We start from the raw sequence: 18,841 nt of genomic DNA, 5'->3' as shown, positions 1-18,841 counted from the left end.
AGCCTTGTCCCAACATGCCAAGTGCAATCATTCCAAACGTACCAATAATCCACGTAATCTGGGGATTCCATCTGCCAGGTATCACTGCAGGAAAGTGAATTTGTGTTGATCAGAAGCTCCTGGTGATGGCTATCATTCTGCCAAGCTGCCACTCCAGGTTAGAGCTGCCCAGTCCTCTTGGCACAGCATTATTGCATGTTCTTTGGATAAATCTGCTGTACCACACATTTTCTGCCAATTTTGCAAAACCTCTGCCAAGGGTGTCCCTTTTGCAGTGCTGGGTCTATTTCCCATTGTTTCAAGCACTGAGAGGGACTTAAACCCCCATTTTACATGAAAAAAAGGGGTTGAATTCCCTTTTCGAATTCCCCTTGAATTCCCCTTTTATGTGTGCCTTAACAAGGGACTCTAACCCTCTACAGCGTACAAGGGACTCGAAACTCATGCACCTTTAAGGGATTATAACCCCCTGCAGGATCTTCAAAATCTTGAGCAAAATGCTTCACCACAGGGCAGAGCCAAACCCACCCTTATAATTTATGCTAAATCTCACACGGAATTTTAACACTCACCTTGTGGCTCCTCTCTGCTCCGAAGCTCTCAAGTGAACTCACACAGAGCCAGCAGTTGGATGTTTGGAGAAGGGAGACTGAAGGTGGCTGCCTAGGGTGCAATCTGGATTACCAAACTGTTTAGGAAACTCTCCTGTCTGACTGTTGTGGAGCCACTCTGACAGTCACACTCCCACCCCCCGAGACTTTAACTGCTGAAACCAAAGCCCCTTCGCAGTGGGTGGTTCCAGTGAACCAGTGACCTGTTTTACTCCCTACACACACCACACTCACACAGACAGGTTTCCCTCACCAGCTCGACCATAGCAGACTGTCTGGTTCCTTTCAGTAATTTAATTGTGGTGCAGGGATGTAAGAACTGCTCAAGCTGAGTGCCTCTGGAATTCCCTGGCTTTTGTACCCTTACAGGCTGTGCACCTGTTCTCCTCACGTGCCCCTCACACCCCTTACACGTGCCTCTTGGTCCAATGGTGATATTTGGTCTGGGGTCTTCTCGTTGTTCAGTGGGTTCTACAGCGTTTCTGGGTGACCAGCCACCACCCAGGTGACCGGTGCTGCAGGTCCAGCTTGCCCTTTGTTAGGCAAAGGGTCAGCAGCCATTCAGGCTTCACACACCAAACTACCTGCACCAGGTGTACTCCTCAAGAGAAGATGCACACAATTGTTACTGCTTAATGAAGGCAGCTGGCTGTACTAATGAGGACCCTCACTACAGCAGTGGGAAGCATTTGTAGATCCTCATGCTGGGGTGTGGAGCAAGGACTGACAACTTCAGTTGTCCCCTGGGGCTGGAGTCGATCAGTACGTCCTTTGGAGCTGTTCCACTTGGCACTGGGAGTCACATTCTCCTTCTATGAGCAATTCATTTGCGTGTTACATACTAAGCTTCCCAATTAGTTACAAAATTTTAATTCCTAACTCCTGTCTGGTTTTTGACCTTGCTGTCTTCCACCCTTGCACAGTCCTTACTGAAAGGTCATTTTCGGTGGACAAGCAGCAGTCCCCAATTTCTTTTCCAGCCCCTTAACATAGGTAACACAGTCCCCACAGGCACACCAAGCACACATTGCTCTGGAGGGTGAGTCAAGAAATAGTTCTCATGCAGCATTAGTGAAAAAGAAACAAAACAAGATGAAAAATCAATGACTTTTCCCTTACTAGCACAGAGACCACTTGCTAGGGCCCCTTTCAACACCTGTGACAGAGCTACTGCTTTTGTATTTCTTTGCAGCACCATCAGGAGAGAATGATATGCAGGTTGGCTGTGTGGTGTCAGAGAGTCTCAAGAGCTCAGCTCTGAGGTCTTCATGGCCTTGGCATCCCCCCCTGCTACCAGTAAGTGCTCTCTGAATGCAGCCAGCCATGCCTCGTGCAGCAGCTTAACAGCAGGCTTCAAATTGGGCTTCTTCCTTTTTATATAACATTTCCTTTTCTCCCTTTGCTTCAGCTTCCCCCTCTGAAACAGAAACATCTACTTTGATGAGCATTTTAGAAAAGGACCATCACATGTGTGTGCCCAGCTTTCATAATTATTAATTGTTCACTTTTAACACAAAACATTCATAATTTGAAGTAGAGCTTATTTGAACAAAATCAGGATTCTCAACCTCTATTAAATCAGTAAATCAAAATCATAGATCAGAACATCATCAAACCTGGGAATCTGGAAAAAAGTTATAGAAGCTCAGATGGACACCCAGTGGAAGCAGTCAGGCTTATTAAAAGCTCTTTTACTTATGATGTTTCCTACCCAGCAAATTAAATGGCTGTACTTTTGTTAAAGCTACAACAAACAGCACATGTGTAGTCAAAACTAAACATTCTAATAAAACTAGATTTTAAAACCCTAAAAGGGCTTCGTTCTGCTTCGATATTTGATAATGGTTACAGATCATTTCAGGCATTCCATGGGACCAGAAAAAATAAGTACAAAGTAAGATCACTGCTGGTCCCAAAAATACTCTAAAGAGCACTAGTTAACAAATAGTATGTGAAAAACAGATAAACATGTAAGAAGTGTATGACCTAACTCTTTGCATTAGCAATTAGTGTCCATATGTTGGATTTTTTAAATTATCCATCTGACTAAGAAAACTATGCTTAACTTTGAGGCCACAGAACAATATACTGCAATAATCTTCTATTTAAATGATATTTACTTGCACATCCTAATAAAAATACTGTTTCTAACCTCATGTATTACAAACACTGGACATGAGAACCCAGGTAAAAGTTAGAAAATTGCCTGGTTTTTAATGGTTTTATACCAAACACTTATTTCAAAGCAAATGAATGCAACAGCAGATCAGACAGACTGAACATCCCGTGTACAAACACAGCTGGAAAGGCTGGTCTAGTCAAGTGATTTTTCTCACCTTTGGAGCTTCACCAGTTTTCAGTGTGGGCAGATTCCTAGGCAGCAAACAGAAACCTCTAATTTTTCTCAGTGGTCTTAGACAGTGCACAGAGACCACTCCTCCTCTGCTGGTGATCACCTGTGGTGATCAAACACCTGCCAAAGCGCAAGATTACCCAAAGCTGTACTGTTTCTGACAGAGGAAACTGTGAGTCTCCTCTCACTGAAAGTTTCTCAGATAAAAAGTCTGTACCAAGGTTCCCAAGCCTTGTATTCAGAAAACTTTCTGATGTCTAACCTGACCCCAGATTTGAATCCATTTTATCAGAGACATGGAGGACAGACACTTTTCTTCTGCTTGCCAGCAGCTTTTGACGTGGTTGAAGCTTGGGGATTTTTGATATTGGGCAGTCGGTCATTCCTGTCTAAGCACAGTTCCTGGCTCTTGTCCTAACTGAACTGCATCCCGGGTTTTTCTGACCATTTTCCAGAATGATTCCAAAACCATGAAGTGATAGAAATTGAGCAGGCCAAAAGTTCAGTCCTTAATAACAGCCAGACCTGCAAAGAGTTGGCTTCTCTCACAGCAAAGAGCACTGAGGCAGCAGGAAAGGGACACCCAAGGCAGCAAACAAGCGGCCTCTGCTCAGTTGGTGTTCATGAGGAATCTCACTGTCCTCTTCATGGAAATGGGAGAGAGGAGGATTTCTACTCACTTCAACACTTTGAGCTCACAGTTTAAGAAAAGCTTACAGACCAAAAATGACTACAGATCTGGTAAAATCTGGACTGATAGTATAACATCCTATGGCATTTTGTGTTGGCATTCAAGGTAAAATTGCAGTTTAAATGGCACTGGAAACTCCTTGTGTTAAATAACCTCCATACTCAGTGTAGGTAATTTATCAAGGTGTTTCTGACCTTGGGTAGGGAAAGACATAGTTGTTTCAAACAAATTAAGTTTAATATTCCTGCACAGTGCTCTGTATTCACAAACACCAGGACCTCTATGACATACACAGGGTAAATTATGTGAAAGTACAAAAATCAGTCGTTGCACATACTGGTAAATAAATACATTTACTCCAATAACAAAGAGTTTCTTTAAAAAAATTTAATTTGTAAAAGCACATTCTTGCAGGTTTATCTAAAAGTCTCTATAGGTCTGAACAAAAAGGAAGTGCCTGGATAGTCAAAACAGGCCAAGACAGTCTTGTGTGCAAACAAGCATAACGTGTTACAGCCACTATGACAAAACATGTCTGGTTAAATATTAGTTTTCACAATTAACTCGTTTTTTGTCAATTTTGATATATTCCACTCTTTAAACCACAGAGAATATAAAGGAAATGTAGACTTTAACATATCCAAATTCTACTGTATATCATTGGTTTATTTAGAAAAGGCAAAGAGATGAATAAGAAAATGTTTACTGTGGCAACAACAACAAAAAAATACTCCCCCCCCCAATTAAACTGCTTTTTCATTTTCTGGGGATAGAAACATTCACGTAGCACATTTTCTACTTCCTGAAATTTAAGTAAACATGTCAGAAACAAAGGTTATTTTTCTTTACAGGCAGATATAATCACAACACATTCTAAAATGGGTGTTTCTACAGCTGCTCCCAAACACTGGATCTTTCAGACTGTCATTATTTGGATGAAGATGATGTTGGAAAGTACAAAACCAGCTCCACGTCTACTAGGAACTCTCAGAAATGAACCACTTCAAAACTACTGAGTTTCTGAGATATTTCCTAAAGGTGCAAGGAATTACAACACATCCTCCACTGATACTTCTTCCCCTTCTTCCTCGCTCTCAAATATAAGAAATCGTTCAAAAAGGAGAAACAAAAGCCCCAGTCTTGTAATCACAGGGTAGAAATTGACTCACTGCATGGATCAATCCCACTGAAAAGCCACCTCAAAGGAAGAGCAGATGGCTCTCTGTAATAGGTACAGACACTTACATGGAAAGCAGGAGAGAGAACTTTTTTAATCTTTTCAACAGAAAAAAAAATTTAAAAATCCAAATTGTTCCAAATTGTTATAGAAGAAGTTTCAAATAACTGACTCTTACAGAGAGATTTTGCAATAATTAGCACCAAGGAAAAATTAATATAATGGTTTATATGTCGCTGTGAACAGAGGGAAAGAAGACCGAGTAATACCACCAAAGGAGTTTTTTTTAAGACTGTATCCATATTTATGTGTGTGAGTGCACAGCACAAATATTTGCACATCTGCCTCTGGAACGCATGGGGAAAGTCATAAATTAAGCCCAGTCCACCCCTAATACTGAGAATCCAGCTGTACTGGACATGTACGTGTGCTCCCTTTATGGTTTGTATATAACTGCCAGATGACCTGATTTTCCTCTCCCTGAGCACAGGATTTTAATTTGAAATAAACTGTTAGTTTCAATCACAGGAAAAGATTTTTATACTTTTAAGATGCTACTAATAAAATTAATGAACTCCAAATATTTGCCTTTTTCACATATGTCTTTCAGTAAGCCACTGTAAAAGGTTTGTTTCTTACAGACCTTGTTTCTTAGAGAAACTCCCTGTGTGATTTGCTAATTGTTGTGCAGGTGCAGTTACCCGCTATTTTATCCCCCAAATCATGGGCAGCGTTTTGCTTTTCTAAATGCCTTGTTTAGTTGCAGTAATGACATCACAGAATTTGACAGCATGTTCTAATGGAAAAGGTCAACTTCTTCACCAATAGACATTCTAGATCCCCCTTTAAGTGTTAACAAGTCTTCATGGGATGTGTGTAAGAACCAACTTTGGTCTCCTTTCCAAATCCAACTTTCTGAAGTACTCATGCCAGTAATGCCCAATTTTTGCAATCCAGCTAAGCCCACTTTTAAACAGAGACAGACAAGAAGACATCAGGACTGTGGCAGAGACACGGAAATGTGGCATTATGGAGACACAACAGAAGTCAGAAAGAAACGTTCAGTTACACCAGCAGGCTTGGGATTAGGCCTGAAATAAAAATAAATGGGTGAAAGTGTCATCATGAAGGAAGATGCACATAAATCAGCTGATTAGGAGAGAAACACGTGGTATGGGCACAGTTCTTGCCAACATAACACAACACAAGCAGTGACCATCATAGTGTATCAGCGAACACTGAAATCCGTGACTCACTCTAAGCGATGCCAAGCCCTGTGGCCAATTCTCCAGCAAAAAATCACCCTACTGTCATTCCCCAGCACATCCTACTGCCTCGTCTGCACACTGGAGTTCCTCCACATCTGTAAATGGAGCTTGTTTGCACTTTGATTGCTTCTCTGTAACTGCGTTCCTTGGATTCTGTGATGCCTTTTCTGGGCTTAGGGCTCAAAGTAGTGCAAGTATAATAAAAAGATGTTATCTTCTTATATGCAATGCAAGCACAAGGAAACTTCAAATAACTTAAAGAACCACAGGTCCCAATTTTTGCCTTCAGGAGGAGCTCTTTCTTCAGTATTGGGAGAACTGTATTTTAATGGCTTCGGTTCAGCATTTCCTTTGCTAAGCTTCCATGCACGTCTTTGCAGCTGTGTCCTCTGACTGGTGACAGACACACAAGGTAGGAAACAGCACACAGGGAAAAACATGCACTGTTACAGGGCAGGGTGACAGTAAGCATGTAAGAGTTGCACTGCTTAGTGATAAACCCGTCCGTAATAAACCCGTTGTGTGTGTTTCTCTGATATGGTGGCTGCTTGCATGAATGCTAAGAGGGGCTGTCATCCTCCAGATCCAGGCAGATATAAATGAAGAAGAGAAAGAGAAAGGAAGATTATTTTCTGAGAAACAAGCATACCTCTGCTGGGCACTGTAAAAATAAACCTAGCTACACTGGCATCATTTACATCGGGCTCCTAAGCATCAAGCTCCGCTATGCTGGTAGAGCAGCTGCTTTCAGCATACAGCCCCCAGACCCCGACATCCACAAAAACCCAAGAAGAAAGTACACCGTTGTCAGGAAGCTTAAATTCACCATACAGGTGGCAATAAATCAGGGAGTGCTGAAAACTACCGCAGTAGGAAAAGAGGACTACAGAAACATGGCCTAAAGGGTGAAGGTGCTGAGCTTGGCAGGTGCAATTTAAGGAGCCAACTGTTAGGAATGAGGCACTCTAAGCCCTAAGTGCCACCCTGAGAGAACAGAAGGGTGAATCCCTTTACATGTGTTCTCCAATATCTTGGTCAGAAACCTGTTCAGCGCTTTAAAATTCACCAACGACCTTGTAGTGCACTACGTGATGAATACCCGGGTGGAGGATTACACAACCGGAATTGAGGGCCACCCTACTTCAAAATGGGAGCATATACACAGGGATTTAACACACTTTAATTCACAGACATTGACTTTATAGAGGTTTTACTGACTTAGCGTTCTGGAGTGTCCCCATATGGAAAAACCTGTACATGTTTGAAATGAGAGAAAGTTCTAGACTGGGGGCAGGGAGGGGGAGGGAGGAATCAGGGGGCTGAAAGCAAAACAAGGAAATTGCAGTAACACGGATTACTAAGAAGAAGAAAAAGCATCTACCACCTTCAAAGAAGTATTTGAAGTGATATAAAATAGGAATTCATCCTCATGGACTTGTGCAATGTAGCCCAAAAGGACACAATAACCAGTGCTTTTAAAAACAGGGTTTAGGACGGTTCTTTTTTAACGAAAAGGAAACCAACAAAAAATGGTGTCACCGAATTCAGTAACTCTTGAGAGTTTATCATAGTTAAAGAGCCATATTCCACAATCAGCTTTTTGAGATGACACTGCTACACATCTTTTAAGAGTACACATCACTACTGCAGCCTTACTTTAAACCAGAAGTTAGAATTAACAGAACACAGAAACTCTATCTTTTTAGCCTACGTTATAAAACACTGAATCTACAAATAAATACAGTTAGAAAGTAAATAGAGCCCCACTGTTGTTTTTTTTTCTATACTTAGGAAAACTCAGTGGACTTGAGTTTTTTGCAGAGCAACTTCTCAGTTCCTGACACTTGCACAGCACCCTTGTGTTTGCTCTGGGCCATCTTCATAAATAAATTTGCATTAAATTTGATTACAGTGCAACTTCAATTGCCTGATGAGAACTCTGTATTTACATGGTTTGGTTTTTCAGTATTCCAAACTGAAGTGAGATGGTTTAGTCCTCAGGACAAAGTTCAAAATGGAGACCCTCCATCTACTAGTGATGACACACAGCACTAGCTGGAACACAGATTTAGGGACTGAGAACTTATTTCTAGTGCTGGCTCAAAAAATAATGCTTTCTTTCTTTGCTTGCCTTTATAAACTGCAGATCACAGCTTCACTGCCATTAAAAGAATAATAATACTCACCTGCTGCTCCCAGACTTACGTGAGGCTTTACTACTGCTTTTCCAAAGTGCTGTGTTTAGTTTGGGGACGTTTGTTAAGGGTGATATTTATTAACCTAATCACAGATTGGCCCCAAAATGGAAGATACTGCAACAAGCATAAAAGTTTCAACAGAAAGCCCCCCAGAAAAGAACACTGTGCAATTTTGGTGAGAGAGGGCTGTATCTTTGGACCAGGCCCTCACACTGTGTCCCAGATGTGGTATGCAACAGGGTATCATAGGATGTTTCATGGCACACACTACTCTGCCAGTAATAGGATTCCTGGTTGGAAAAATAAGCCCCTGTCAATCCAGGCACATAGCACTAAGTGTCAGTGACTTTGCCTACAAATCCTGGGGTTTTTTCTTGGATGAAAAGTTTATATTTTTAGTACCAAACACCAAATCTCGACATGTAAATCTCCACAGCAGAAAATGAGGCAGAGACTTTATTAGAAAACACTGCTCTACTTGTGTTTAGCACTGGAAGTACTTCTCTCAGAAATAAACCTAGAGGTGCACAAAACAGCAGAATCATAAGGCAAAACCCAAGGAAAGTATATTATAATAGCTATGTTATGTTTTTTTCCAGCAGGACTATCAAGCACTGCTCATACAAAACTGAGGAAAGGGCTGGAAAGCGCAGCTGCCTCTCAACTAAATCAACTTGGTACACCTATAACTACTTCAAAGACTATTTTATTTGAGCTTAAACCACATCTTTGAAAACATTTTTAAAATAGCTAAAAAATGCTGTAATGTTTAAAGACACATCAGGATCAATACAATTCTACATCTAGCCAGCAAGGACAGGATATTCTCCCGAGGGAAGAGAACAGGATGGTAAGAACTGGGTTATCTTCAGCTGTCTCAGACTGGAATGAAGACCTCCTGTTACAAGGTGCCAGAGCTCACAAACTTATTTGAACACTGAACTTAATAGTATGTCAAAGGTTGGACTTGATGATCCTGGAGGTCTTTCCAAGCTTAATGATCCTATGAGCAGTGCCCAAAGCCCACTGCCACGCAAAATACTCTGGTTTTGTGTACTGATGTGATTTTCTGCACTGGCAAAATAAGTGACCTTATGATACAGTTTTCCAAGGCATCAAAACTAAATGTTGCTAAGGTTACACTTACCTAGACAGTAGGCATAGCCTTAAGAAAAAATTTTAAAATTCAAAGGGAATGAAAAAATATTCCTGCTGTTATTTGGTGAGTCAACACAGGAAAGGTATGTGATTTCTTATGTGTTCAAGAGTGCCTAAGAGAATGAGGAAGGGCACTCTTGTTAGGACTTCAGAAATCCCATCGCTTACTGTGTCCTCATCACACTGACAGATTCCTGCAGTCAAACAGGCCAAGCTCTGTTTGGCTTGCACAGATGGAGCTGCAGGATCAGAAGCTTACATCATAAATGAGAGCTCAAACTTCAAAACAAGCTTAAGGAAAGAAAATTTTCAACAAATAATCTTGAAACTTCACGCAATCTGTAAGCATTAAAATCAGCTAGATTTTAATGTTAAAATTTATAAAAATGTTTATAAGTTGAATTCTGGTACTTTGAGAGAGTTCACTTTATATCACACTTCTAATGGCATTGTGCCAACTGGGATAGACTCAGTAGGAAGCCACAGATACAGGGTGAAATGTGAGAAACACTGCATTGTAAACATCCCATTTCAGTATAAAAGTAGTCATAAATCATGAGACTCATTGTTTTTAAATCAGATGTGCGTGACAGAGTCAAAGTCTGCAGTAAAAACAGTTTTGAACAACTGAGTCGCATCCAAGTGAAAAAAACAAATGAACAGAAGTACAAAAATGCAATTTGCAGCACAATCACCAAGTGTCTTGGTTTGCTACATAAAAGCATAAATAGGTGGTTGCATTAACTGAACCTCTGCATCATGTTCAGGAATAATAGTTTTAAAACAACTGGTGCTGCAAAGTAAAACACAACAAACATGACATCGCTGTGAGGAGGAAAAGTGTATCAGATGGTTTGTCCTACTGTTTTTTCTGCACTTCCAGTAACCAAAAATGACACAAGGTAGAAAAACTGAAGCCTCACTGAGATCATTGACAAGATTTCCATAGAATTGAAGAGCATTCTGATTTTATCCTAACAGATTGGTTAGCTATTCAGTTTCTACACAGGTGGCAGAAAACTTCCTATTTTTACTGAGGTTCCTTCAGTGAGCATTAAATAATGTTCTGAGCATGGCAACACCACTTGTCATCCACCAGCCTCAAAATATTCCTGAGAAACCTCTCAAAAGATAAGAGACAGACATAGGCAGGCTGAAAATTAGTATTTCCATTCAACTTGTTGGAATGGAGGCACAAATAGGTTCCAAGATTTGCACAAAGTCAGACAGTCAGTTGGGATTACCAGCCAGGTGACCTGATCCCCAGGCCTGTGTTGTATCAGCTGTTGGACAACCTGAAAGACTAGGCTGATTTTAACACAGATTTGGACTCTTCGGGACTTTTTCTGCACCCAAGCAGTACCCAAGCACCAAAACAGATGCATGAGTATTCTCTGGTACTTGCTAGGTTCTGACTCTCGAGTAGGACTTCGTTCCAGTTCATGTGCTTAACAAGCCTTTCCCAGAGTAATTTTCAAACTGCCATTGCAGATTTAAATAAAACCATAAGCTTCCAGTGTTATTGTGTAATCCAATTATAATGTGAATAGGAAAGGTTTTTTTCTCAAAAATGTAAGCATAATTTTCCTGAATGGCATTCTCTTCCTAAAGCCATCTCAGCAAACCAGAGTACTGGTTCCATTAAACAGTTTCAAGAAAGCCAGTTAATTCAAGTCTTCTCACCAGTGAAGGTATAGATAAACATACCCTTACTGAAAAAGGGGAATCTATAATTTCTAGGCAGTTAAATAAAATGCAACATACAAAATAAGTTTTAATGCATTTTCATCCAATATACAGGCATTTGTGAGTATCAGCTACTGAGCTATAATTCATAGCAAAATACCAAAGCATTGAGAGAGTTGTGCAAATTCTTTTCTTAGTTCCTTGGTGAGCAACAAAAAGAACTGAAAAGTGTCAACCTAATTAATTTCAAACGCTTACAGAGCAGAACCCTGGAAGGTACTTTTCATACATGAGGGGCAACAGAAACCTGTTTCCATTAAGTAGCACGTACAAGAGAAGCTTGCATCTACAGCTAAATTAATTCTATTGTAAGATTTATGTGTATAAAACTATTTTATTCTAGTAATCGAAATGAGGCCTTTTGAGAAATCTGAGTTATCAGGCCATAATTCTAATAAAGGTGACTGCTGTGCTGTCCTTAATTGCCAAGCAAAGTTATTTACTGGTGAGCACATGCTTCTCTAAAAGTAGGAAAAGTCTTGCAAATAATGTTTTGGGAGAGTGATGGGATAGTATGGGGCAGATAGTTAAGATGCCACAGGATCAAACCCAAAATCTTTCCTCTGATACCTGTCACACATTAGGAGAAACTTTCTCTGCCAGGAGCACCAGGTAACCCCCTGTTCTGTCCTATTAAAATAAACAAAGATGAAATACTCCAATACTGGTCTAGACTCATCATTCCTTCAGGGCAAGAACTCTTGTTTCCCAGTTCTTGTTGCATCCTACGTGAAATCACTAATAAATTAACAAATTAATAATAAAATTTGCAAAAACGTAAGATACAAGAACTGGGAGTGATTTTCCATACTAAGGACTGGATTAATTTCCTTCCTTTTTAATGGGAAGCTCTCGGGTAGGGGTAAGATTTTTATAGCAGAAAAGTAGGTCTAACACTCAATACTTTTAGGGACTCGGTGGTGTCTCTGCTTGTTTAAAATCCCTCTTTGTTCATCATAAGGGAGCAAAACCTCAAAGTTTGAATTGATGGAATTGGTTCACCATGACTGATAAAACTCAGTGGTGTCATTTGACTCCACAACAATGTTTTCTCGATTGTGCAGCCACCAGATTTTATTACAGAGCCCTTTTCACTACAGCTCCTTCAGTTGTAGTACCTCATGAGGACAGCCAGCTGGGAACTCCAGCACTATTGTAAGGCAACTTGAATAGCCAGTAATTATTACAAAACCGTTCTCACAGATTTCTTAGCATCAGAATTTGTAACAATAGCCTATGACATTACTATTTTATGTGCCATATATTATCCTACAAAAGGAGCAGAGTGATGTCTAGCTTCTAAAAAACAAACTCTGTTATAGGCAACCAACACAACTTCAGCTCACAAAATCACTTTCAACCTTTTGAAAAAAGGAAAAATAAGGCAGCACTACAAAGGGAATCTAACAGCCTGCCTCTGGGTTTGTGGACAGCTCTGCTCATTGATTTGCAACCAATGGTTTGGAAACTCCAGTTACTGAATGTTTACTGAGAAAAATTCTGATTATATTTTAGGCACGCTTTTTTATCTGCCACCTTTTAATGTGTTAATTTACTCTACTGAAAAGCCAAAGGGCCAAATTCATCCCTCTGATAAGGCTTCTATTGTAGGAGCATCACTGAATGTGCACCAAAGGCATTATTCATCTGTGGAGAGATCACTGAATAATATTGTCAAACACTTTTGAGTTGCACATCCTTAAAGAACAGATAAAAGAATTGTGAAGAGAATGAGAAGGAACAGAACATCAGAGATGAAGAAAATTAGATAAAGGGCCAGGAAGAAACTGTTTGATGTAAACAGAGTGACAAGTTAGATTAAGAACTCTCATTAAAGCATGCAGTATTTGCCTGTAAGCAATTCAGGCAAGGAATTTGTTTACAGCTCTGCCAAAATCAACAGCAGATGCAAAAAATCATCAATATTGGGATTTTAAATAATATTAAATCTACTGTATCCAAACACTCACCAGGACTGTGTGAAGGAAATACACAGCTCAGGGCCATTATATTCTTTGTCACACTGAGTAAACAAGGTTATGCCCTGTTGCACATTGACATGCAGGGCCAGCAGAAGTTATTAATATGAGTGTGCCACTAACTACACCTTGGTTACTTTAGTATGCATGTATCTCTGAAAATACTTACTGGTACCAAGATTTTATTACTGGTGTGGGAGAAAATCTGACTCTTTGAGAACAGTGTAATTTCAGGTATGACTCTATGCTAAGGCTTTGCCATGTTAGGAGAACAAAATTTAGAGATGTGCTGGAAAACTTGTGATATCACCTTGCCTCGACATGCACTAGAGACGTTCACCAGAAAATGCCCATCAGAAATAACACAGATTTTAAATTAGAAGTACCTGCTTCCAGAGCAGATGGTGAAGGTCAGGTGAATCAAAAGAACCCAGTACCAGTGCTCAACAACAGTGAGGAATCAGGGTTTTGGCAAAGGCCACTAGGAACAAATCCTATTCTAACTGAACCAGATTTAATGAGAGTTCCTCATTCCTTAGTCCCAGGTTAACATCCCCCCCTAGTGACCTCAATTTATGGTGGGGAGTTTTTAACTCAGCAGCTCGTTGGCTGATGGCCCCGTACAATTCTGTTATGATGGGAATTTGAGTCACCACTTTCCTCCTGGCATGTTTACAGGTTAAAAAAAATACCTGGCTGGGAAGAACATGCAGTGAGAGTGAAGTTACACAATGTGCTGGCAGCAAAACCGTCCCAAGAAGCTGAACCCGCTGCCTTTCCCCAGCCCCTCGTTCTCACCCTTGTACAGGAGTTCACTGCACATGAGCTTCCTTTCATGCCAATTCCCAGTGGGGTCATGATGTGAGTCACACCATTGTTATGACCTGCGTTAAAAATAACCCTTCCTAAACCAACTTCACTACAAAAGCCAGCAGATTGTGTATTTGCACTGTAAGACACTTAGTTCCTTTGACACAGTGCTGTGCACAGAGAGAAGCACAAAACTGTGTCAGGTGCCACTTTCTCAGGCTTTAAAGAAAGCATATGACTGGCAAGGCACAGAATTAAAGCCACGCAGATTCAACCATTCCCATGCTGCAGAGTTCTTGAAATCCATATCAAACCTAAATGCCAGCAGTGGGAATTCCTGACTGGTTCTGCAGTAGTCTAAACAAAAAATTCTGGTTGTCACCGGAGCTAGTTTTTAAAGACTGATACGAGGTAAGCAAAGGCCTAAGGGCCTTCTCTGTTAAATTTAAAGTGAGATGACAGATGGGGATGTGAAATGGTGGGAAACCACTAGCTACAGAGAAAAACATCCAAGAGCAAAGCCTGAGGATCACACTGCAGCTCATGACTCAACACTTTGGTCATTCTTTGAGGGAACTGACTGCTCATTTCTCTCAAACAAAAGCTGTCTTTTCATTTTGTACCATTGCATGGAAATGCTTCTTGCAAAAAGATTTGGAAAAAAAAAAAAAAGGTAGAACTTCCTGTTAGCTCAAGATAATATTTGACAGGCTGAGCCCTTCGACACTTTTCAAAGCCAGCAGACTCTTCTCCATACACTGTTTAAAAGACTAGAAAAAATGCTAGCAATTTCTTATTTTCATCTCTTCCACAAAATTTCCTTGTCTGTAAACTGGGAAGGAGACCTGAAGGTGAAGGTGAAAAAGAGAGTATATCTTTCTTATTAGTTGAAATTATAGAGTCTAAATGGCACAACCTTAAGGAGGGCCGTGTGGCCTGTCCCTTACAGTCAAAAAGGAACTGGTAACTATGAGACAATGACTTGATCTCATTTTTGCATTACATAATCTTTGGTTTGCAATGCAATGCAAGAGTCTATAAAGAGTAAAAAGGAGGACCTGAATACACACAGTATAAAACACTACAACTTCTTCACTTGACTCACATTTCAATACCCTTCTGATGAACTACATATAAATTCTATTACTTTGTGTGCCATTGTACAGAACAATGGCAGAAAGACCATTATTTTTAAAGGTGTTTTACAATGTGCTTTCAGTTGCAGCTCTAGGCTTTTGAGATGTTCGGGAGAGAAGATAATAGAATGGTTTTTTCTTTGCTTGTGTTTTGAAATGGTATTTTTTTTATATACTCCAGATAAATCAGAAAAAAAGGAAACAAAAATTCCACACAACTTTAAGGTATTCTGTGTCCTGCCAGTGTCTCATTTGTATGCAGTATACACTAGATTTGCCTAGAAGGATTTAGCTCAGTAGCTGGCACATTTACATCAGAGAACAACATACACAGTTTCAATCGATTTCAAGCATTCTTACAATGGGAAATAAATATGAGAAGTGGCTGTTGCTCAAAGTTCAAAAATGCAATCAACAAACTGTAAAAGCTCAAAAGACCAGACAAATTTAATAAAATATTTCCATTTACCTTCCTCAGCTTTACACAGCCTGTTCAAAATAATAAGATTCGCTGCAGAGAGCCTTTATCCAACTGTTTATATCACTTCATACAAAATATGTGTTTGAATTACCAGAGCAATACAAGGATATAAATTCCCAGCACACAAAATGCCAAATTCAACATAAGTTATGCTTTCTTGGCATCTAGATGTTTCCCTTTCCCTTTTCTGTACTCCAAGTACATTTTCATTTGAAACAAATTAAAAGCATGTAGATGTTAAAACATAACAACAGCTTAGAATTCAAGTGACTTGTGCAACATTGTTTTGTGCTTTCTACTTCTCCATTTCCTCCTACTGCAATTAAAATTCAACATGCCCTACTACATGTACAATAGCAATGCATCAAGTTCAGTCCAGTATAGGTTTTCAACCTTCACACTTGGCTTTATACTACACGAGATCCTTGCACAATCAAAAAAAAATAAAAGTGCATCTTTTTTTCTGATCTTTCTTTTAACGCTGGATGATGTGAAGCTCTGATTAGTCGATGTAGGAATGCAACCTTGAGGTATGATTGCAGCCTCAGAATAATTCTTACATGTAAAAAGGAACTTTTCGAGCGTTCACGCCCTTTCTGGATTTAAAAAAGACACCACTGTAATGGTGCTACTGGAGCCACGGTACAGTACATCATGGCACATATCCATAACATAACCAGGGACATGAGATAGAACTTCTATTTACAAAACCTTGATGTCACTTCCAGAAAAATATGACGGGGGAAAAAAAAAAAAAGGAAAATATAATTTCCTGAATGTCCTGAATTTTTTAGAAGATTCCTTTTACTTTCTCTTCAGCAATAGAGTAGTCCTCCACAACTGCATTTTCCCTGACCTTTTTATTATGGCCCATAAGTGACACCAGCAGGAATTGGGAATCATATGGCAAACTGCTTCCTTTGAGAGGATGCTCACCCACGCCCCTTTACTCACAAGCCAGCTTGCTGTCAAAACTGGAAAGGGCGATTGCAAAGGCTTGTAGTGCACACATTGGGTAGTTGTAGTCCATGGTGAACACATCCTCAGCCACGCGGCCAAACTGCATCACTATGTAGTCAGCTGCAAGAGAGGTCATAAAAGGTGACAGAGCATTATTTTTGTTTGAAGTCCTCGCTAAATAAGCATGCATTCAACATCATCCTCTGGCCCAGTTCAACAGAACACAAGCAAAACATGCTCACTCATGAAACTTCACCAGTACTTATTCATGCAAGAGGGTGTGCTGATAGCAGAGGGAGAAGCTAGGACAGTTTGAGCGATGGAGGGCTGCAAGACTTGTTACTTGTCAAAAGAATGGCACAGATAACAAGTATTTTTTGCAAGCACAGAGAGAAAATGGCTTCTTTATAGAATGTTCAAACCTCTTTTACGGATCTAGTACCAAATTTCACATGCACCAAGAACCAGTTAATTCTATTCTCACTTAACTTCAGGTAAGTGGACAAGCAAGAATAATGAGGGAAGAAAAGGTATAAGTATGATTTAGACCTAATCATATCTCTGTTACGGCATGTTCAGAAATTCTTCCCAATTTCTGGGATGCAGCAAATTCATACATCAATGTTTCAGATTCAGAGTTGCTCTCAGAGGCTAGTGCAGCCACTTTCACCAGTTTCCCTGCAGTCTGCATGGCACTGGTCTAGCCTGGAGGGCTCCAGCACTAGACTGTGCCTGCCTAAAGTGGGCATGAAGTGGGGCTGTGCTGCTCCACTCGAGCACTTGCCTTTATCCCAGCTCCAACAACTGTACCCAAGCTTGAGAGAAAAAGGGAGCTGCACATTGATGGCAGAAAGCAGCCCATCAGTAAGGACCTGTAAGGGGATAGTGTGAAAGGCTGTTCTGACACTGGCAATGTTCTGTAGGGCTAATGACTAGTAATGGCAAGGTGGATGTGCAACGGGACTGGTCTGACTGCTGCTATCTCCAGCTGGGCAGTGTACAGGGACCAGAGCAAACCAAAAAACCAAGGAAGGATTATATGATACACATGTTTGAGCAGAGTGACCCTGCCCCATGGTCCTGCTGACTGTAGAACCACAAGGAAGCTGGTCTGAGAGCAGAAATTACTCTAAACTGTTGCTCAGTTCATAAGCTGGGCAACCACAGGAGAAAACTCAGACAGCACACAGCTATCTCCTGTTGCAAGCATGAGCATTTAAACACCTAACTTGCTTCAGTGCCACAGCCACAAGGCAAAGCAGCATTAAGGTGGACCCACAGAATTCAATTCAATGTGCTCAGGTAACAACTGTAAGTGCAGAAGCCCTCCCAGGCTGTGCATGCAGTACTCTTCCTACACATCACTGGCTGAGAGCTGTACTTACGATCATTGTCATGAATAATTTGGAAGTTTTTCACCGAGGCCAGTGTGACTCGACCATGGAAATTTAAAACATAGGACTGGGTGTCATCATTCCAGACTGGTGTTTTGTTATGCAGCTCAATGACACTCTCTGTGTTTTTGTTCTGCCATCTTGCAAGAAGCGTCTCATGTTCCTGCACACATCACACATACACACTTCGCTTTAGCATAGTCACATGACAAAAAATACATTCAAAAAGAAGACCAATATTCATAAATCCTAGCCCAAAAACTGAACTGTTACCCTCAATCCTTAAAACAGCTTCAACGAACGAAACAGAGAGCTCTGAGGATCGTAATGTGAATGTGCATTTGAACCCTTTCCACCATTTGGAAAACGTTAGTTGTGACTTTTGGTACCAAAATACATTATTTGTAGTGCTTTTGTGAGTCACAGGACTAGTCACACATCCTATTGGTATACAGTTCTTCAAATACCATTTGATTAACCACTAGACCTTCAGAAATGCAATTATAAAACCCTGACTCTAACTGAAAAGAGAATTCAAGTAATTTTTAGTGTTGGTTGTTGGTATGACTTACATTTCGTGGCCTGATGGAAACTCTTTCATGGTCCATATTCATTCCTGGTATGATCACACTCATCTTACGAGGTCCTTTAAACCCCAAGACATTTGTTTCCTAAAAATGTTTAGAAAAGATTTCATCATGTTCTTTATTTTTAAACTTAATTTCTTCAACAGAGAGACACAGTGGCAGCCATGGGAACTTATTTGTTAGTCAACTAGAAAAACATCTTGAAACTCCCACCTTCACTGGCACTGCCAAACATTCTAGCTTTGTCTTAGAAGCTCCAACAACAGGAAAAATGGAAATAGAGAGGTTTCCA

The 18,841-nt window shown here is 40.4% G+C and overlaps 1 protein-coding gene across 7 annotated transcripts in view; it reads right to left on the bottom strand.

The window, feature by feature from the left end:
* Nucleotides 1–3,870: 3,870 nt before the first annotated feature.
* Nucleotides 3,871–18,841, bottom strand: part of TUB (TUB bipartite transcription factor) — a 159,491-nt gene continuing 144,520 nt past the window's right edge. For all 7 annotated transcript variants that reach the window (XM_050334841.1, XM_050334844.1, XM_050334843.1 and 4 more), the window contains 3 exons: nucleotides 18,535–18,633; nucleotides 17,954–18,125; nucleotides 3,871–16,688 (listed from right to left, as the gene is read on the bottom strand). In XM_050334841.1, coding sequence (XP_050190798.1) covers nucleotides 16,555–16,688; nucleotides 17,954–18,125; nucleotides 18,535–18,633 — 405 coding nt within the window. In that variant the 3' untranslated portion in view covers nucleotides 3,871–16,554. The remainder of the gene's footprint in view (nucleotides 16,689–17,953; nucleotides 18,126–18,534; nucleotides 18,634–18,841) is intronic.

This window comes from Myiozetetes cayanensis, unplaced genomic scaffold (assembly GCF_022539395.1).
Source record: "Myiozetetes cayanensis isolate MyiCay16 unplaced genomic scaffold, myiCay2020 scf6-25, whole genome shotgun sequence".
Classification (NCBI taxonomy): domain Eukaryota; kingdom Metazoa; phylum Chordata; class Aves; order Passeriformes; family Tyrannidae; genus Myiozetetes; species Myiozetetes cayanensis.
Note: the sequence above shows the minus strand (reverse complement) of the source record. Positions and strands in the feature narration are given on the sequence as shown.